At 35.9% G+C, this 23,025-nt stretch overlaps 2 protein-coding genes and 1 pseudogene across 12 annotated transcripts in view; all 3 read right to left on the bottom strand.

Annotated features, from left to right (window-relative positions):
* The window catches only part of LOC143900399 (uncharacterized), a 68,631-nt gene extending 46,305 nt beyond the window's left edge, over positions 1-22,326 (bottom strand). For 3 of the 11 annotated variants that reach the window (XR_013257779.1, XR_013257778.1, XM_077411694.1), the window contains exons 1-4: positions 21,528-22,322; positions 20,173-20,340; positions 19,060-19,399; positions 18,749-18,932 (exon numbers count right to left, since the gene is read on the bottom strand). Coding sequence is in view for 8 of the 11 variants with exons in the window: in XM_077411694.1 (XP_077267820.1) it covers positions 18,749-18,932; positions 19,060-19,399; positions 20,173-20,340; positions 21,528-21,659 (824 nt within the window). In the remaining 3 variants the exon portion in view is untranslated. Of the gene's footprint in view, positions 1-3,941; positions 5,733-18,748; positions 18,933-19,059; positions 19,400-20,172; positions 20,341-21,527 lie in introns of those variants that run through there. The other 8 variants (XR_013257777.1, XM_077411692.1, XM_077411690.1 and 5 more) reach the window with 6 other exon arrangements.
* On the bottom strand, positions 6,958-11,061 carry LOC143900401 (uncharacterized; annotated as a pseudogene).
* LOC143900400 (uncharacterized) lies at positions 13,184-17,585 on the bottom strand. Its single transcript, XM_077411698.1, has one exon. The coding sequence runs from the start codon at positions 16,024-16,026 to the stop codon at positions 14,527-14,529; it is 1,500 nt and encodes a 499-aa protein (XP_077267824.1). The 5' UTR covers positions 16,027-17,585; the 3' UTR covers positions 13,184-14,526.
* Positions 22,327-23,025: the final 699 nt, after the last annotated feature.

Below are 23,025 nucleotides of genomic sequence, written 5' to 3' on the forward strand. Positions count from 1 at the left end.
CTTGAAAGACTTGCCGCAAACGTCGCATTGATAGGGTCGAGCGTCGCTATGCGCCACTAAATGACCTTCAAACAAGTTCTTTGATCTAAAAAGTTTGGTACATATGCCACACTTGTAAAACATTTGACCGGTGGATTGTTTCCTCATGCCTGAACAATTCTGACGAATAATTCCTCCATTTGTAGCTTCTTCAAGCTCTTTTTGCGTCAAGGAATTCTCAAAAGACTTACGTCTTAAACTTACAGCTTTGTGTTGCACATTGCAGTCTTCCTGCTTTACATTTTCTTCTTCTTTAATGAAAATTGAAACCAACGTAGAATCCGTACATTCATCTACAGATAGTTCATTTTTTACACACGTCTCTGCTGGTTTTTCATTTCTGAAAAGAAAATGAAATAATGACTATATATATATACATGTAATAATATTGATTAATTTAAATTGTTATCAAATGAAGAGATTCAGAGATTGTTATTTATAATTTTATTTACATTTACTCATATCTTTTATTATTAGATGTTAATATAAATTTTATCAAATATTATCAAAAAAATAATCTTTCTTTCTTTCTTTCCTTAAAATTTTTTAGCTCTGTATTTATTGTGTGTATATAAAAGAGGTATATAAAGATAACAGATCAGAAATATTAAAAAACGCATGTATCTTACTATCTTGTTCATATATGTGTGTAACTAATTAATTTTTATATAGGTAACTGTCATGTAATTAAATTTCTTTCCATTGTTAGAATTGTTTATAATTAAACAGTTGCAACCAAATTTTAGTTATCTATTAGTATTGTAAAGTAATAAATACACTATTAAGCATTAAACTGTCTCGAAATAATGCGTACCTTTTAGAAACTTGTAGTAAATATTTATTGTAATATTTGTAATGGTGACATTTTCATATTAGCGATTGTCCCATCATCCGCTTTCCATATGCAATTATTGATATAAGGGAGCGCCTACATTACTAGTAATTAATATTTCATAAACAATTTTAATAAACTGTGAACATAAAAAAAAAATCGCTATCTATCGAAGACAATGTATGATATCATATAACACATTCTTTATTTCTAACGTACAATAAAGGTTACAGCAATTAAAATATACGTAATAGAAAATAATATATGTAATATATTTACACTATTGTACACACAGATTTGATAATAATTGATGGCTTAATACATGGCTTTATTACGCTATTTAAATATAATGTAATTGTGACTTTGTGTGTTAAGTCAAAAATTTTAAATAAATTTAAAATAAATAAAAAATCTAAAAATATAGATTATTAATAAATTGTTCTGACAAATTTCATTCTACATTAAATTACAATATTGTTCATGACTATGTCAGATAATAGGACACTGATACATTCTTCCGCTAAGAAAAGCATTCATATTAAATTTATATCTTCAAATAATCAACGAATTAAACTTCAAAACTTTAAAAAATGCAACTGTATAATGCATGTCTACTTAATGGCACCTATCTGCCGATATTAATTCAGAGCACATTTTGCAAAATAGAAATATATTAGTAATCTGTAGAATAAATCTTGGTTTTTTAAATCTAACTATATAATGTGTTCTTTTCTTTAATTTTTTATAATTATCAGTCTCATGTCTCTAACGAGAAATTGAAATTTTTTCACACGCATTTTCGGTTTTGTTCTCTATATATTTCGAAAACATCACGGATGTAGTTCTTTATTTTAGTACTTATACTTAATTTAATAATTATAGGGCAGTATATAACTTATTTATATACAATTTAATCACTGAACCTAATATATGTAGATTTGTGCTTTTCTAATGCCATAATCATCGTATAATTACGATTTATATTAGTATTTCTCAATGCATTGATCGCATACATCAGAGTACAAGCCAAAATGAAAATCAGAGAGTCAGGTTTAATACTAAATGCAGCATGAAATAGTAATAAATATACGAAAAAAATGTTCACTTGCTCTCATTATGAGACTTCATATGCGAGTTTAGTGAGCCCTGTTGCGTAAATCTCTTTTGGCACACCTTACACTCGTAAGGTCTCTCGCCGGTGTGCGTTCTTAGGTGTACAATCAGATACTTCCGTACGCTGAACGCCTTTCCGCATACATCGCAAACATGCGGTTTCTCGCCTGAATGTATACGCATATGAATTTGCAAATACGTCTTGCTGCTCACGGACTTTCCGCACACCTCGCACGTAATCTGATTCTCGCCGGTGTGTATCTTAAGATGCACTTTTAGCGCGGCCTTCCAGTAGCTCTCGAAATCGCAGATATTACACTTGTGCTTCTCTCTCTCGCCATGGGACCTCATATGCATGTTGAGATACGCTGCGCTCGCGTACGCGGTATTACATACTTTACACACAAACGGCTTCTCGCCGGTGTGCGTGAGCAAATGCCGCTCCAGCGTTTGATTCGTGTAGAAGCCCTTGTTGCAAATCTCACAATGAATGACATATTCCTGATTGTGTTTCTTCTTGTGTAGACGCAGATCGTATCCGGAAACCTTCGACACGCCACATATGTCGCAGATGAAACGTTTGTTATGCTGCTTCAAGTGGGTCTTCAAGAACTCCTCGGTCTTGAAACACTTGCCGCAAAGAACGCATTGAAAAGGTTTCTCTTTCTGATGTGCCTTTATCGTATGCTTTCGCAACTTCTCCTCATTGTCGAACACTTTATCGCACTCCTCGCAACGACCTTCGGTCTTCGAATTCCTCTCGTGGTCTTGTCTATGCTTCAAAAACTGCAGCTTCTTGAGTATTCGCTTCCCACAAATTTCACACTCGTAAATCGCACGCCTGCGACTCGAATCGTGTTCGGAAACCCGTTTTATGACATGTATCTCCGACGCAGATTCCAGTTTGTCGTTCGAGTCTTCAGTCCTATATTCGATCGTTTCCATAACTATTTCTTGATGACTAACGTGATGATACTCTTCCACCGCAGATACTTCATCTTGATATCGTACTAACTCTATACCTTGCAATTCGTCGATCGAGTCCAGCTTTACGTCTTCTATGTCAATCTCGTTGCATCTGTAATAAATAATATCTGTCAACAGCGCGAGGAAGTAACGTAAAATTATGTGTTAGAATAAATAGTACTCAGTTAATATTTGATTTACTTGAGCTAAGCTTTCTCACACTCTTGATAAGTTTTCCACACAGGAGGCACTTTTATACTATATATTTATTAAATCAGTCGTAACTGTCAATCAATTTGACTATCACCATTCGTTTTTATTTTTGTTTATTAAGTAATACAATCTTAAAACTGTTTCAAAAAAACTTAAATTTCTAGTCAAGTATATCATACTTTTAAGCTAAATACTATAAAATTTCTTGCTTTATTTTACATCAATTTTTCTTATTCATATTTTTTATAAATTTTTACACTGTTTATTATCGAGATACAATCTACACTCTAAAGAAATACAATGTATAATCAAGAATTTTTTTTTTAAAGCGTGGTTGTTTAATTAATCTAAGTAATATATGTATGTATTGTATATGTATATAATTATTATTTGTAACAAGAATTTTATTGCATCTTTCTATTTAAAGTTTTCGTGTAATTTATGTCGCGACTGATTGTTCTACCTTTATTTTGTTATTATTTAAAATATAATCATAAAAAAATATATTTTACTTTTCATTTTTCTAACTTTTTCAATGATCTTCGTTAGATATTTTAATTAATTCTAAAATAATTGAAAGCGGAATATGAATTATAAATAACATAACAATCTAGAGAAACACATTGAGATTTATTGTATTATATATGTATATATAATGTACACAGTACAATACATAGTATTGCATTGAAAAAAAAGTTTATTCGATTCTCTGGTCAATATTTTGATCATACAAACAAAAACAAATTTCTTAATTGAACACAATAATGTGTAAAATAACAGTAATGTATAAGGTTAGAACTAATTATATGGAGTAAAAATAAATTATTAGGTAACCAACAAAGATATGGTATTAATAAAATTTAATAATCTTCCTGCGATTTATAAAATTATGTTGTCACAGTATGTAAAAATATACATCACTAAATTACACTGCATGACCAAATTAAAAATCTATAAATAACTGCAAGTTCATATTTTCATGCAGTTGTCTTGATTTAACTTAGGGCATAATTAATATCACACTGATATAAGTTATGATATTAATTATAATTAAATCATATTAATAAATTAATTAATATCACATTAACTATGCATATCAAATAAAACATATTAAAAAACAAATATGAAAATAATGTAATAATTCTATTCAGTGAATTAGCGTAATATATACCGCATGTAATGTGTAATAAACAAATTACATTTATCTTATCATTATATGCAAATGTGAATAGTCAGTCTAAAAAATGTTTTATAGTAGATTAAAGAGTAAAACCAAAGAAAAGAAAAGAAAAGAAAACAGAAAGGAAAACGCTTTCACTCAGGATTCTCGTGTCTTCGAAGATGCGCACTAAGAGTGCCCCGTTGGGTAAAACGTTTGTCGCAGATTTTGCAGCTGTAAGGCTTTTCACCAGTGTGAGTTCGCCGATGTTTAACCAGATATACCCTGGCGCTGAACGCCTTGCCACAAAACTCGCAAATCTCTGGTTTCTCGCCAGTGTGAATCCTAATATGAGTCTTCATGTATTGTCGCCTGATTAGCTTGCCACATACTTCACATGCCACTTGGCTCTCGCCCGTATGAGTCCACATGTGCTCCTTGTGGCAATAGCTATAAAACGTCTCGAAGCTGCATATATCGCACTTGAATTTCTTCCTCGTCTCGGGTTGACTGTGAAGCTTCATATGAATTCGGAGGTAAGTTCGATTGCCGAAAGTCTTATGGCAGATCTCACAGATGCATGGCTTCTGATCGGTGTGCATGCTCATGTGAGTTTTCAGATTTGCCTTTAAGTAGAAACCTTTATTACAAATGTTGCAGAATTCCGTAAATTCCTTATTGTGTCGCCTCATGTGCATTCTTAAATAATAATCTGCGGTCAGCTTCGCACCGCACACATTACAAATGTGCGGTTCACTATGCAACGTTTTGTGCACGTTCAAATACCTTTTCTTCTTAAATACTTTGTCACACTGGTCACATTTAATGACATTTTCCGATTCCTTGTTCTCTTCTCGGCTCTTGTCTACTTTCTTTTTCGTGACTATTTTTTTCAATTCCTGTTTCTTCTGTATATTTAGAAGATATTTTTTCTGTATATTTAGAGGATATTTTATCTGTATGTCTAAAGGATATTTTATCTGTATGTCTAGAGGATATTTTTTCTGTATGTCTAAAGGATCTTTTTTCTGTATGTCTAGAGGATCTTTTTTTTGTATGTCCAGAGACTCTATTTTCTGTATATCTAGAGGATTACAATGTATCTGGCGATGCTTGATCAATTGCAACTCTTTCACGAACATCTGTCCACATATGTCACACTTGTGTTTCTTTTCTGCTTGGCGTAACGCTTCTCGGGTTCTAAGTATCGATTGCTCCGTTCTATGCCTTATCAAACTGGCTTCTGTATCAAATTCTTCGTTGCATGAATCGCAGTAGTACGAGTTTACCTTCTGAACAAGAATAGTTTTGCCGCCAATCTCTTGAAGGATAACGAAAGACGTAAGACTTTGAGCTTCCTTTTTTATCGCAATTTTTTTCTGTTGTGTCCTGGAACTCCATTTTTTAGTTCTGAAAAGAAATTAAGAAATACAGATTATATCTGTAATTAAAAAATAAATACATAAGTTCAACTTTTATTTTAGTCATTTCACGTCATGTGTTAGACTTTAGACAATAGGTCATAATCCAAAAGATAGGAAATCGTATAGATGGAAGGAAAATTATGATATAAAACAAATTATGTAAAGTAAACATCAATAAAGTTGATTTAAGCAGAAAAGCATATCTTTTATTTTCATTAAAATTTTCAAAGAGAGTGCAGTGTAAGAAGTTTAATAAATAAAAATGCCAATACAAAATATTCTATATTGCCAATATAAAATTTTATTACTTACTGTACAATTTCAGAGCTGCAATCTCATTTGTCAGCGATATATCGAGTCAGATACTTTATACGATGAAATAATTATTGCAAATCAAAATTTATACAAAAGAAAATCATAAGTCTAAGAGCGCAAGTCTAAGAGAGATAACTATATAAATATTAATTTTATATGTTAATCTTTAGGAATTTCAAATTATTTGTAAAAGAGAGCAAAATATAGCGTAACAAATTTCACGAGTATTGATTGTAAAATCAAACAATTATAAAAAAAATTTAACATCTTAATGTGTAATTATAATCTATTACAATATTTTTATGTATAGAGATGGTTTTTAAGATATTTTCAAGAAGAATAATAATTCTAAAGAATTACAATAACACTTTATTAAAGTAATTGCTTACATAAAATTAATACTAGATAAATAATATTACCAAAAATTATGTAAAGATGACATTTTTTTGTAAAAAATATTAAATTTTATATGTGTAAAACAAATTAGACTAACACACACAATTGGAAACGAAAGATTTTTTTGCTAGTTTCTTGTTTTAACAAAACTTAAATTTTTCTCAGTATTTGAAGTTAATATAATACAATATGAAATCAATGATTTCCAGAATATCGCAGAATTTAGATAATATTAATGACAATTATGCGAGAAAGTTTCATATAATAATAATACTACTTAATTATTACCTCAATTTTTCTTATAAAAAGTAACATGACGAAATAAATTACATTAAAAAAGAAACATTGTTTTTTATACTCATTAACGCAGAAATTATAATAGCTTACATTTTTTTTGTAAAAAATGTAAAAATCAGAATAATTATATTGTTTTTAAGTGGATATAATTTCGATGGAAGAAAATAATAAAATATACATTTCTAAATGTTATGCAAAAATTATAGCAATTTTCTTTAGGCACTATATATTAGGCACTCGTCTATAATAGATTTATTCCTATAATTTTAATATAATCGTATATATAACTTTCTTTTATTTAAATATAATAATAATATAACAACAAAAGCACTGAGAATTTTATTTCCGATAAGTTGTTTAATAAACATTTATAACAATTAGGCAAGTATCACACTCGTTTTAAGAGTGTACAATTATTTACACTAAAATATATCATTAACTTTCTATAAAGACGCGTACGAAGCAAATAGCGAATAAATAATTATCTGCCTATGAATCGTATTACTATTCCAAATAAAACAAATACAAGCATAAATTAAATAAATTACTGTCACAATAATGTAATTAAAAAATAGGAGAAGAAAGGGCTATTAGGGTCGACCGCAGATTTTAGTGCGTGATGTCAATCATTAGATTTATTCTTCTAAATACAGTAGTCCGAACGTTTCGGCTCCATTCGAGCCATCCTCAGCAATAACAATAATGTGTCACACGTTCTAAATGCCCATTGGCAAGTTTACCGATTAGAATTGTCGGAAACATCGACCAAATGATTGATATCTGAAAAATATCTTTGTTAGAGTCGTGTAATAAAACAGAAACTTCAGCAACTCACCAAAAGGCCGAACAACGTGGGACATAAAACGGTGTAGAGACAGAATAATTCGCGAGGAGACTTAACGGTCTCATCGACACGCCAAACAGCGATGAAATGACAATTATTCAGAGAAGAAGCGTGTCACGAGTCAAAACAACAGTGCGGATAATACATAGTGTGTAAAGTCGATGAGATAAATATTAGATTAGATATAACCAATAGCAAGGCAGGATCTGGCCGCCAATGCCAATGGGCATTTAGAACGTGTGACACTTTATTGTTATTGCTGAGGATGGCTCGAATGGAGCCGAAACGTTCGGACTACTGTATTTAGAAGAATAAATCTAATGATTGACATCACGCACTAAAATCTGCGGTCGACCCTGATAGCCCTTTCTTCTTCTATTTTTGAATTTCGAGGGTCTACTAGTAATTAATGTAATTAAAGTTATGGACGGCTCATTACAGTTTGCGAAGTGCCACTTGCTCCTTTTAGTGTTTTTGAACATAGTGAACAAATCTCAAACTACTGTCGACAAACGTATGAGAATACTTTTTACTGTTCTTTCGATTTGTCCTCACTTCATATTTATTAATTTGCTTACAAAATTAACTAATATTTCATTGGTAAAACTTTTATAATTTGATTAAAGGACCCCGCACAGAACCAGTGAAAAAGCCTTTCAGTCAAATTGTCTGAAACTCCAGGAAATGTTCATTCATGTGACGCTGATCGAAAGTCCTCATGACCACGACACTTAATAATCAACAATTCAGCGATCTAACACTCAGTAATCGAGTGTTCAGCCGGCAGAAGCATAGGGAAGTCGGGAAAATGCGTCACTTTTTTAGTGGTACAATTCCCACACGAATGTACTTCTACGTTTCTTCATTGCGTGCGTATATAAATTGTGTGTGTGTGTGTGTGTGTGTGTGTGTGTGTGTGTGCGTGTGTGTGTGTGTAGGGGGAGGGGCTGAGAGAAGGTTGTATGTGCGATAGCCGTTCTTAGCGTTATCAGGATCAACGTGGACATGACGGAATTCTTTGTGTTTGTTTTTGTACGTGTGTGTGTGTGTGTGTTGTATGTGAGTGTGTGTGTGTGTGTATGTGAGTGTTGTATGTAAGTGTGTGTGCCGTATGTGAGTGTGAGCGTCTATATGCGCATACGTTCGTGTACGAATCGTACCATTAGGAAAGTGACGCATTTTCCCGACTTTCTGTCAGCCGAACAGTCGATTATTGAATGTCGTGCTCATGAGGACTTTTGATCAGCATCACATAAATAAACATTTTAACTGAAAGACTTTTTCCACTGGTTTTGTGCGGGGTCCTTTTACAAGATTATCTTTTTAATTAAAGTCTTGCACTGTACAGCTTAGCTTGCAAGACGTTTTGTTTAAATGATTTCTAACCTACAACTACTCACCAACTATAAGAAATAGTTGGCATTATTAAATGTCAGTAATATCATCTGTCAGACTTTTCAGAGAGGAATGCGAGGTACCTCCTTCTCTTAACTTGAATCAATGAGAATTTTATCGGTGACGTAAAACAGAATAACACAGAACTTCACTGAGGATCAGTGAGTATTTAATTTATTTTCAATGAAGATACTCACACTTTGCTCTTCCATCCTATATTTTATTGATTATGTTCATCCTCATTATTATGGTCAATAAAAGCAAAATTTTCCTGTAAAATCAATAGTAATCGTACGTATTCCAATCATCTATCTTACGGGGCTTTGTGTGTTTTAGATTGCTATTTTTTGGGGAGAAACTCTCATATCCGAAACTTGTAGAACTAGTATTCAAATTTAGAATCATGTGTTACTCTTTTATTCTTTTTAAACCTGCCACTGTTCATAGCCATTGTTTTCAGCAGTCTAACAAAATAGTTAACTCCCTCCAGTTTAAAATTTCTTTCAGTAAAAAATCATTAAAAATGCCATAGTTATAATTGCTACTACATTCTTTACTATTTTTCTATCATGATTCCGTTTAAGAGAGACCTTGACTCGATAAAATACTTGTTTACATTTTAATAGATTAATGCATATAAGCATATATCTCATCTAGTTTAACATGGCGTAAAAGATATCACTACAAAAGCAAGTTTGTGCCTTACAGTACGCTTAGCTACCTTGCAGGATTCAAAAAAATTATCGATTTATGTAGATTGCAAAGTACCTGGCAGTTGTTTATACCTAGTGTTTTCTCTGCACCTATCGCTAATATCACCTACGTTGATAAAATGTAAAAAAAAGCAAAAAAAACTTGATTACATAAAAAAAGTATGAAACCTATTCCAGCAATCATTGTTTAATCTATCTTAGCAATCATCTCAATTACAACACTATAGTAACGGTTTCGAGGGGTAATGACTCTTCTTGTTGCTGCTGCTGCTGTACTTGTTGCTGTTGCTCCTGTTGTTGCCGGGCGCTTTGTTTCGCGTGTGTTTTCAAGTGCGAGTTCAGCATCGTTTTCGAAGCAAATGATTTGTGACAGCATGTGCAGGGATAAGGTCGATCGCCCGTGTGACCTCGTAGATGCACTACCAACGTAGTCCGTTGAGTAAACCTTTTGTTGCAATGCGTGCACTGATGCGGCTTCTCGCCCGTGTGCGTGCGACGATGCACACTCAGGTAGTTCTGTGAGATGAAGCCCTTGCCGCAAATATCGCAAACATGCGGCTTCTCGCCGGTGTGCTTGCGCAGATGCACCGCGAGATAAGTTTTGCTTGACACGGACTTGCCGCAAATCGTGCACACGTACTCGTTTTGCGGTTCCACGTTGCCGTGGGTCTTCATGTGCACCAACAACACCTGTCTCCGAGAGAAACGCTTGTTGCACAGCTCGCAGTGATGTTTCCTCTGTGGCGGCACATAGTCCGGTTGATGCAGCTTCGCATGCAGTCGTAGACCTTGGTGATAGCGAAACGTGGCGTTACACACGTCGCATTGAAACGGCTTTTCTTCACGCGCGTGCGACAACAGATGTACCTGACAATTGCTCTTGCTCTGGAATTGTTCGCCGCATGTCTCGCACTGGTATTTGTAATTGGATATGTGGCACCGCTCATGAGCGATCAGGCTCTCCCTGCGCGAGGTCACGTAGTCGCAACTGTCGCAGCTAAAACACTCCTCTGAAACGTGTTCCTTCTGATGCTCATGCAGCTCCGACGTTGTCATGAAGCTGCAGCCGCAATTCTCGCAGACCAACTGCTCATCCTGTGTCCCCTCCGAATGGGACTCGTGCGTCTCTAGGTGCAAGTTAAGATCCTGATCGGAAACAAAACTGTCACCGCAGAATTCGCACTGCAAGACGTTATCGTGAGTGAGCATTATCCGTCGTTTCCATCTTCGAATGTGTGTGCACCGAGTCCGCTATCAGTAACTGTGTGTGCCCCTGGGTAAAGACGTGCTTGATTACGCTGGGTCCGCACTGCTGCCGATCCTGTGGCAGCATCCTGAGTTTTGACACAAAATATCTGGAAAGAAGAGAGACACAAACGGAAGTCAATCAGTGCTCGTTCCTCGCCGCCTCTTTCGTTCTTTATTGTTGCCTTAACCAGGATCTTACGTGGTAAGCGAGATATTTACAGGGGCGATCAGCTGGACACTCGTGCTCGATTGTATGGAAGTTGGGTAGTCAATAAAGTGCCTCACTTGTGATTTCCAGTATTCTCTTTATTACGTAGCCATCTGTCCTCTACTTTCTTTTATTGATCGTTTTATTATATAAGTACTTAAACAATGTTTATTTGCGAGCGAACACCGTCGTCTTCTGTACGTTGTACTTGCAGCTTGATCTTGTAGACCTCTGCGACTACAAAATACTGCTTATATTCTATGCTCTCTTAATACTAATAGGTATATTGTGTTTATATTGTGTTCGTTAATAAAATGCGGTCGTCTTAATATTAATTATAATATATTAACAATCATACCACATTTTCCTTCCTTTTAAATGCACAATCTCACTATTTCCTGCTTACAGTATACTATATACAGAATGTTCCATTACTATCAAATGAGCCATAAATTTAACAACAGATTCTCCGACAAATTTTGGGTTAATTTCTTTCTCGTAATGAAAGTTTGATGAAAAATAAAACTTGGACTTCCATAATTTTACGTTTAAAATTTAACGTTAAATATACTTTCTAGTAAGCAAAATGATAGCAGATTGGCAACAGAAATCGTGCTGTCTAGGCATTTCCTGAACTCTGCTCGATTTCTGCCGCCAATCCGCTATCTAATTGTGTCAGCAGATTCTATTATACTTCTGTTGGCGTTTTGCCGACAGCAATATATCAGAACTGGCAGCATCAAATATTTCTGCCAATAAAATTTGTAGTAGATACTTGACAATATCTGCATTCAACAGACTTGACTGTCCGGGTTGCAAATAAATAATTTCCAATTTGAAAATTAATATCACGTAAAATTATGTGAAAAATACTGTATTTAATTTATATTGTTGGATATGTGTATCTATTTGTCTTTAATCAATTAAAATTTTGATTTTTAGTTATTTATGTCCGATAAATCACATCTCTTAGTGTTGAGCTTCTAGTATCTACGATCGAAAAAATCTTTTATAATATAAACACCCTGTATAATGTTCGGATAAATGTACTGCTTTCATTTCTCTCCTCATTCTTTACTGTAATTTATTATTTAATTTATTTAACACAATTATATAAATTTTATAATAAAAAATTATTACTATTCTATATATAAATAATTAAAGAGCTAAAGATCTAAATGCTTAGTTTCGTTTTCTTCTCTTCTTAGCTAAAGAAAGGAGCATAGAATCAGTTAACTGCAATTAATATCGATGGAAAAAATCTTGTAATATGCAAAATTATACGAATCTTCCGATATGTACGCGTATCATATTTGCATATAATATTTGCTATAGCAAATTTGATATGTTCACGTATAAGCAACCATGACAGCCTTAAACTGTTCATAACACATGCATATTACAGAAAATTATTTCCGCTAATTATACTTGAATGTTAATATTTGATTCCGCATTTCTAAAGTTCAAATTATAGATCAATGTTGAAAAATATCAAGTTTAAGCAATCAATTATTGAAGAAAAAATGGTGCAAAGACATTATCGACGTTTGTGCTTTTTACCGACTGCATTCATGTGAGAATTTAAAAACTGCAGAAAAATTGATGTATAAAGAAAAAGAACAAAATAGTGACTTAAAAGTTAATATTCTTTTAACACATGCTTCCCTATACCTAAATCTTACTTCAATATTAAACATGTTTCCTAAACTTAATTCGTTTGTTAAATTATTCAAATAAAAATATTGTTTAACGTAGATATCCTCTTTGTTAATAAAAATCTCGTAAATAACACAAAGTTGAAATATAATCTAAAGAAAACGCTCTTTTTTTATAAACAGTATTCTTAATATAATCTTAATATAACCTGTTATACTATATAGTATTAATACTATGTAAGAAGTTATACCATATACATCTATAATTGAGTAAATGTAAATAAATATGTATATTATTTGTCTTGTATATATCTTGTATATACAAAACAAAATTAAATAAAATTGAAGATAATTTCATTAAATATTAAATTTTTCAAATGCAATTGTGTAAAAAATCTTGTAAATATTATAAACTATTATCTATCAGAGTAAATATTCTGGCAATAAAATAAGTGATTTTTGCAAAAGATTGTGTCAATTTCAACTAATTGGCAATATACGTACATGTATAATGCACGTTTTGTAGAAATGCAGTCTAGCATGTTGTATTGATGGAAAAAAACATTTATAAAGCGATAAACTCGAGAATTACTGCGAAATCATATATCGTCATTTACTTTATCTACCTTCGAATTGTATATAACTTATACGACTAAAAATCTAGATAGATTTAAGCGTCTTCATACTTACATGTCACATTTACGTAATTAATGTTACACGTTCTACCCTGTTTTTCATCCTATATTAATTAAAGGCACCTGAATTAAATTGATATTACGTTGAAATTAATTATAGATTAACAATCGCGGTCAACAGTTTAAATATAATTAATATTAATTAAAAATTTTTTATGTCAATGCGAAGTACAAAAATAATTATTCATTTATTTTGAAATTGTTTATCAATTTTAGTTTTTTTTAATCTCATGATCAATAAAGTAATTTAAAAAATTGGACTTTTAGGCACTTTTTCATGTTATTGCGCGCAGGTACTAACTTCTCTTATTAGAAACTGAATTACGCCATATAAACTTTCAATTAGAAGGATAGACGTTATTCTAAATATCTTGTATAATATACAAACGATATCACAGCGATGACAACATTTATGATTATAGTACGTAATTGTTCGCTTATTTCTATCGTGATTTTGATTTGATCGATTTTAAATTGACTTGATCGATATTAAATATATTTTATCCGAAACTATACGAAGTTAATATCACGTAGACGTATTTATAAAAAAAAATTAATTTATAATTTAATTTACGTTTTAATTCGTTCACCATATTATATCGACTTATTTATTATTCTGTGATAGTAACTTGAGTAATTTTAGGCACTTAGACATCAACACTCTGTACAAAAAGGATTATTTACGATCAAAAATATTTTAATATTTTTATAGCCTTTTTTTATCCAACAAAATGCTTGTGCTTTTGAAAAACTATATACCGGTTATTGAAATCTGTTTCAATGAGCATTTACAAAAAACTTCAATTAATTTTCGTCTTTTTAAAATTATATTGAATAGTTTTTAATTTAATCAAAATTGATATCCATTTTTCAATATCATTTTTTTCCTCAAGAGTGTTGATGAAATATTCTGAGATCAAAGATGACTCTCTTGAACATTATTTTATCTATAACATCCATTAAATCTTGAATTTAATCACGCGCGGCAGAAAATCTTATCAATTTTTCGTCGGCTCAGTGTTTCTTCATGTGATTAAGCATAATCGTTCGCGTGACAAATCCCTTTCCGCATAGCGTGCAGGTGTACGGACGCTCCCCCGTATGATAACGACGGTGCACGGTAAGGGTCGACGCCTGCGTGAACGATTTGCCGCACATGGCACAGAGATACGGCCTCTCGCCGGTGTGGATACGTTGGTGCACCACGTAATACTTGCGATGCGTGAAGCCTTTGCCGCACACGTCGCAGACCAGCGGCCGCGACCTGTGCACCGCCTTATGCGTGGTCAACGACTCGGCGGTAGTAAATTGCTTGGAGCACGAGTCGCAGGGATAAGAAGGTATGGGCTTGGCGGGAATTACAGGACCACCGCTCCCACCACCGCCACCGCCGCCGCCGCCACCGCCAACACCGAGATTGCCGGCTATCATCGAATCGACGGGCGACGACACGACGTTGGTACCCGCGACTATCCGATTGTCGTTACTCGCCGGCAACGGTCTGTGGGTTTTCGCGTGATGATTGTACAAGTTGCGCGTCTCGAAGCGCATCATGCATCTCGGGCAAGAGTAGGGTTTCTCCTGGGCGACCTCCTGATGCATCCTCCGGTGACGTTCCAGTAACGTGCGATACCGATAACTGGCCTGGCAGAAATCGCAGGCGAACGTTTTCTCCATGTTGCTGCCGGGCGACGTGGCGAGATTGGCGGAGGTCGACGTGCACGTGGGCACGGGCGCGGAATGCGTGACCTCGTGCATCCTCAGGTGGTTCAGAGCAACGAAGATCCGCGAGCAGACCCCGCACGAATATCGCGGCTGATTCTCGACACCGTGCTCGAATTCCGGACGCGCGGCGTGACTCGTTCGCATGTGGTAGTTTAGCTTAAGGGCGCTTCGGAACTCCAGCCCGCACGTGGGGCACGAATAGGATTCGGTAAAGGTTTGCACCTGATCGAGTAAAGACTGGTCCGGACACACGGACTGAAAATGCGGAGGGAGCAATGTCGATAGCATCGACGATTGGTTCGAGAATATAGAGTTGGTCTGTAGGAGATTACAATTGACAGACATACCGGCCTCCCCGATCTCGGGCGAGGGCGAGAGAATTTGACGCAGCATCCCCGACAATCCGCCGAAGGTCTCGCCTCCTTCCCTGAAATTGACAAAACCCAAGGACATTGCAACGGAGAACGACCCGTGGGCACACACAGCTTTGTCTTTTGATTTCTGTTCTTTGTGATCATTACAAATATATCTTGCGTACAGGCGGTGATGAGAAAAAGAGGAAAAGAGAAAAACAGAAAGAGAAAGAGAGAAAGATAGAAAAAGATAATTATGCTTATGTGAGTGCTGCAAGGTGGCCGGTGCAAGGTGCTTGGGCATTGCTGGCATCCCTCTCGAAACGCAGCAATCGTAATGTGTTACAAGAGCGCACGTGCGAATCGAGAAAGTCGTCGCAATTGTCGTCAAGTCAAACAGCATTGGAAGTTTATCATCCGCTAGGAAGTTTATCATTCGCTACGTGAATACTCATCAAGCTTTCCGAATTTATAAGGGGCTTACATGATAATATTTAAATATTATTAGATGAATAACATTACAGGATAAAAATGACTTATTAATTACGATACGAAATGATCTTGTAGACCTAGTCTCTTATTATGTTCATTACTAATCAATATCGTTTAAATTATAATTAGAAATATGTACATAAAAATATGTATGTATATATTTATACATATACATACATATATATTCCCTAACAATACAGCAGAAAGGAAAAGTAAAAATCAAGCCATAAAAATTGGCAAAAGAGTTCGAGAAAAGCAAATTTTTACTCAAAAGATCACTAATGACTTGGGATAGAACATGTTAAAACGCAAATTAAATCAGGTATACAAAAATCTCACCTTTTTATAAATAATCCATAGCCACGATAAAGCATCTTCTTCTCATTTTCACGGTGTAAAACGGAGCATGATTTTTCACGAACGTGTACCTATACTTGCATCCAACACATTTTAAATTTTAACGTATCACAAATATATATTACGCGGAACAACATAAAAATCCAGCTAAGAACTGTAATAAGAATAATAGACAAAGGAGAAAATCAAACGTATCATTCAGTACTTTATGAAAAGTGACAATATTTATGAAAACTTGACGCAGCAAAAGCACAAAAAGTGCTGTGTGTCAACCTTTCATGTGTCAGATATCCACTCAAAACTGAACAATACAATTTTCTCCATTTACAAAAGCATTAAAAAGATCCATGATATAAAATGACATACTCAGAATATGCCCAAAATATCACGACGTTTATCCAATATTGCAGCCAATTCAAAGGCGCAATAAATATTTAATAATTTTATTTCAAATGCGAAACCGGCGCATTTATAATGCAAGCCTGGTTTATCATTTATTAAAAAAAACTATGCCTCGCGGTATATCTTTTGCACTTATGGAAGCGCGCGAAATAATACGCGCAATCCAAGCAATGTGCGTGATAAAATTAAAATTTGTGATAACATCGCATCGTAATAACATCGGATATATGTATAAAAAAATTTATTCGATATCAAAATAGCATCGTTTAACTTGTCACGGATAACGATGCAAATTTACGTAATGGCATTATTGAAAATCGCAACAATCGGTTTTGCTCTTATAACAAGAGATAATCTATAAATAGAATAAAATATATAGAATGTAGAAAAGATACTCGCCTTTGTGTTTACAATGCGAAAAATCCTCTTGATTTGGCAGTCTCTTAATGGACGATTCTTTCTTTCGTTTCGCAGATATCTTCGAATCGGAAGAAATATGATCCTTCATCTTCTTCAACATCAAGATTCTTAACAATTCTTAACCGATTTGTCTTCTCGGTTATAGTACACTATTTGCGCGATTACTTTATCATCCGGCAAACTACACCGGATACGCAAAATTTATTAACGATTTCATAGAACACGTATTTTTTTTTTTTTACGTCGATTAAAAGATAACTCTTAAAATTAATCGCAACATTAATATAGTAATACAGTGTCCTGGCAATATCGTAAAGCGCAGGCGTCGGAAAGCACGAAGATCATAAATCAGAAATGGTAGATAAACGTTGCATCAATTGAAATATTTATCGTCTGTGATTTTTGGATCGGCCAAATATCGGTCATGTGTGCGGCATTTAGTGCCATCACGTAAGCGTGGGAATATTAATATCGACAACATGTAAACATCTGGTTTATGAGTGGACAGAGAGATCAGGCTGGTTTCCCTCAGACATCGCTTATTGCTAGACGAGAAATCAATCTCTTTCTCGTATCATGGATATGGATAATCCAGAGAGATCTCTTTATCCATTTTCTTGCACATATATAAATAATATCTAACACAAAATCCATTTCGACTAAAGTATAAAAATTAATATTAAATACTTACGAGACGTAAAGAACATTGTTGGAAAATTAATATCATTATAATTATTGTTGCTATAATTAAAATTGTGTTTCATCGAAATGCACTTTATGTACATGCTACCACATGTAAAAGTAACAAGGTGTTTAGCAATTATTCTGGACTCAACAAATCTGCATCTTTTTAAATAACGAAAAAACAAGATCGTTTAAAAGTAATGCGAAGTCATGTTATACATATAAAAAGTATTTGTATAAATTGCTAAACACCTAGAGCCAAAGATGGTTGTGGGGTGTGTTCAAACTTACCTTGTGTTTACCTACGTCTTACACTTATAAGAATGAAAGCTCGGATGTAATCGTTATCTATCTTGCATTTTTATTTCTACTTTACTGATTCAATAATATAATTATTTCAAAACTTATTACCAAATTGCGTATGAAAAAGCATGAAAAGCATGATGTGTAATTAAAAGTATTTTAAAACAATATTCTCAGATATACATATAGGTTAGATATTAATTCTTTTTAAATAAATATATTACAATGTCGTGTTGGTAACTTGTTTCTGCCTGTATCAAAAGTACTTTACGTAATAATTATAATTGTACAATATATCGTTAAGTTTTATTCCATTTATATACATCGTTGATTTCATTCAAGACCAACTAGTTCTATTTATCTTGACATTCGAATAAAAAAAGTTAATAAAAATAATAAGTAAATCAAATTAACGCAATGTTTATGTGTAATTGTTTATGCTCGCCACAACAAATGACACCTTTGGCCCTCAAACAGTAAAGTAAGAACAGAAAACTCACCCAGTTTTCGGATCCACATCTGCTGTTTGCGACATCACCATCTCGGGCATATCGGCAATTTTCTGTTGCTGAAGTCCAGAAGGGCCAGCTTCGTCACACGCCAAGGAAACATTAACAAATGTCGTAGGCTCTATAGTTCTACTATTATTAGGATCTTCTTCACTTTCTTCTTTTATAGGTAGGCCTTAAACAAAATTTCAAATGTTGTTTTTTTCTTCCTACGTTTTTCCAAATTTTTAAGCTATCGGCCTAATATATCTAATAATTAGATATATAAGTTACAATATTTAATACATAGCACAAATGTGTACCTTCATCTCCATCGCACTCATCGTCCGAGTTTTCCTCCTCTTCGCTGCTCTCTTCTTCCTCTTCTTGTTGCGTAGGCGTGTCTGTTTGATTCTGCGTGATTTGGTCATGCGTCGTTTGCGTGCTTGGTCCAGCTACTGGTTGGACATTTTGTACAGAGCTACCACTGTTGTCCATAGGAACTGAGGTTATTTGTTGTTGGGCATTGCTCGACATCATTATGGGCATACTTAGCCCCATGTTGTCCATCATACCCATATTCATATTGTTCTGATGTTCGCTTACTTGTTGCATCACAGTATCATCTAACCTGTTCTCGTTGTTCTGTTCTTTCATCCCATTCTAAAATTTAACAGAAAGCAAACGACATGAGTTTTGTATTTACCAAAATGAGAGTTTCGATAATAAATTAAACTAAATACATATTATCGATGCTTCATTTCTTAATTGAAGCAATCCGTTTCTATGTTTTAAGTTATATGTAATTATTGTATATTACGTAAATTTTTTTATAAAATTAAATTTACCGACTACTATCTATATATAGATAATGTACGTGAAAAAAATTGTAATATATAGAAATATAAAATGTGAAATATTAAAAAAGAACTTACAAGTGCACAATATGCAAAATATTATGAATATTATGATCACTAGCTATTATCATCGCTAAGGTAAACATAGACAAAAGAAGAATGAAAAAAATGATGATCATGTCTAATTCCCAAACTGTAGAAAACTATACAGGGTGTGTGTTAATTTCTCTTAATCTTAAGCCCCTTGCACAATAGGCGATAGCGATAGCGGCAGCGACAAAAGTGACGACAAAGCTGTAGCTTTGTCGGCACTTTTGTCGCTGTCGCTATCGCTATCGCTGTCGCCTATTGCGCAAGGAGCTTTTATTAAATTCGCCGAGAAAAAGAACTATTGCTACGTTTACGCGAGCGTTACTTCTGTAGTAACTTACGATACGTCCTTCGCGTAAACGGAAGTTTGTAGTGACTTGCGATAATTTACTCCGCGTAAACGAGTGAATTATCGTAAGTTACTACAGAAAGTAACACTAGCGTAAACGTAGTATATGTGACAAATAAGTTGTATAGAATAGTAATTACCGGATTGAGAACATTGTAACCCTGTTTGTCTTCCATGTTCACTTCGCCTAGCCATTGCAGCAACTGTTTCTCGGCATTCGCCGTCGTATGCCAAAATTGATAACATAACTCTACTTTATAGACGCAGTCGTCGCATATCTTTTTAGGTAATTTGTCTTCCCTGTTTACCTATAATCATAAAAAGAAGATTCGTGAGGCCTTTTAAAACATCGCAACTTGAATACACGCATCACAATTTTATTTATATCAAAATTAACTCTCCGTCTGTATACGTTTTTCTTTTTTTGCATTTTCGTGGGTTATTTGACGCAATTTTTCCCTACCTTAAAATATTTAAAAAATCTGAAAAAAATTCACAAAACATTTGTCTACATTGTAGTTAACGACTTCACAGTTATTTTGATAAATATCGTTTATTTAATATTTTCTGGCAGGCTCTTGCAAGTTTTAATTTCTTTAATAATTTAAAATCACAAATCTCTCAAGTTAAAATGCAATTCATCAATACAATATACCTTAAAGTATATTTCAATAAAATCGTGCAAAAATTGTCTCTCGGGAGCAACAAACACGAGAGACGCCATTAAACCGTACGCGATCAACGAGAAGCTAATGGCCAATACACGCGCAGCGTTTCCAAGCTCGATGCTCGATTCCCCCGCGACCCGCGATAAAAGCCCGTGGCCCGTATCTAGGCAAGGCAAGACCGTAGCTCGCCATGAGCCGCTCCAGGGCGACGTTCTCACGAGGGACAGAAAAATTGTCAAACAAAATGCGAGATTATCGATCCGCGGGCTCCGCGGGGAGTCGACGTTACGCGTTTCGCGAGCGTGGCCAATGTCGGCGGCAAGATGTCGAAAACGACCAGGATTAATTGGATTTCGCGGCACCGCGTGCTCCCCGTCAACCGCCGTTCCTCGCGAGGGACGAAAACGACACATCGATGACGTCGATGTGCGATCGGAACAAAGCGTATTTCTATCGAGCGACAGAAGCCGTACGAGGGACGAAAAGCGCGGCAAAGTCCATCGAGCATCGAGCAATCAAGCAGCGTGACAAAGGCGACGGCGACGAGAGAGAGCCGGGGTCGCACGCCGCGCGACGCGCGACGTTCAGCGTCGCCGTCGCGTCGTGCCACGGAGCGCCGCGCGAGCGGTTTTCTCCCTCGTCTACGGAGCGATTCAGAATACGTTCGAGACCGCCGCGAAGGCGAAGGCTGCGAGGCGCGAGATCGGTATGCAATGCATAGTATCGCGTACGCGTCACGCGAGCCGTCCGAGCGAAGGCTCGGCAAGATGGCGGATCGCCATAGCTGGCGGGCCACAACGGTGGGAATGGCGTAGTTAGCTTCTCACCTTGACCGGCAAACAGGCGGTGATCTTGAGAAAGATCTGCCGCACGTCGCCCTCGCCTTCGAAAATCGGCACCGAGACGCGGTCCTTCACGAGACACAGCCGGCACAGGTCCAGGTTCCCGAGGGAGGACATTTTACCGCGTAAAACGCCAGGGCTTCGAGACGCAAAGCCGCGCCCGTTGAACGCGTACGCCGTTCGCTCTTCGCTCGCGAGATCCGTAGAGGGGCCGTCCGTCCCGTCGTCCCGTCCGCCGCGTCGTTCACTGCGCCGACTGCGCGTCGCTTCTCACGCGGCCTCGGCCGCGTCCGGCTCGCCTCGGCCGCCGTCGCCGCCGCTCGGCCGTCTCCGCGGCGGCGGCCCGACGCCCGACGGCCGCGTTCGCGTTATCGATCCGGCTTTGACCGAAGCCAACCGCCTTCGCACACGACAGCCCCGAGCACCAGACGCCGAGGGTTCTCTCTGTTCTGAGTTCTCTCTTCTTGAAACGTGTATCGCGAATCGATGCGACACGACGATCCGATTTCTTCCCCCTCGAAAATCGGGATCGCTTCCTTCCTCCTCTCTCTCTCTCTCTCTCTTTTTTTCCTCTCTTCCTTTTCCCTTCAGTTATCCAAATCGAACCGCGAAATTTGAGCCATATCCCGAACGGCGATTCGAACGATCGAGATCGGCGAAATTAATTTTCCATAATTAACTCGCGAATGCGCACGATTACGTGGAGCTACGGAGGTTTCCGCAGGTGGGATTCTTGGCTCCGTAACTTCACTTTTGAGTTGACGACGCCGATTGATTGATCGGGCAAGCGACTGGGGAAAGGTCGGCCGAGTGCACGCTATGAAGTTTTCATGCTCAATTATTACTCCCACTTTAGTTAGATGCTCGACGACGCATGATCAAACCGCGTAACGTCTATCAGCAAACAACAAAGAGACCGGAGAAAAAATGTTGATGTACATTCATTGATTCGTTACACCGCGCTTTGTCTCCGTTGCGCGACGCGTATACTTATGTAATATAATGTATCGTGCGCTTGCCTAAGCAATTTTTTATGAGAACGATCGCTCTGCCATTTAACGTTAAATTACGAAGGCTTGGAAGTAATCCGAAATAAATTCGGAGCTAAACATAGCTTAACGACAAACGCGGTTTTACGCGGTTGATTTATCTGTGTTCGAAAAGATCAAGAAGCAGGAACGAATAAATGCGTTATAAATCTATTAAAAAAACGTACTTTTAACATTTTTCGTCGAGAGAAACTTCTTTCACCTGACATCTTACTTTTACTTTCCTTCCAAATGAGAATTTACGATACAGCACTGCGCGAAATAAAAGTAAAAAGGGTCTTAAGAAAGAGAAGGAGACGAAGGAACGTGTCACGTCCCTTTGTATCATTGCGGTGTAGGGTGCTTTCACGCGAAACGGCGAACAACGATCGTCGTAACGGAATCGAATTTCAGTCGTGTTTTCTTCCAACACGATTTACAAGTAGCATTAAAGT

This window comes from Temnothorax americanus, unplaced genomic scaffold, assembly GCF_048541705.1.
Source record: "Temnothorax americanus isolate GAGA-0224 unplaced genomic scaffold, ASM4854170v1 Scaffold3, whole genome shotgun sequence".
Classification (NCBI taxonomy): Eukaryota; Metazoa; Arthropoda; class Insecta; order Hymenoptera; family Formicidae; genus Temnothorax; species Temnothorax americanus.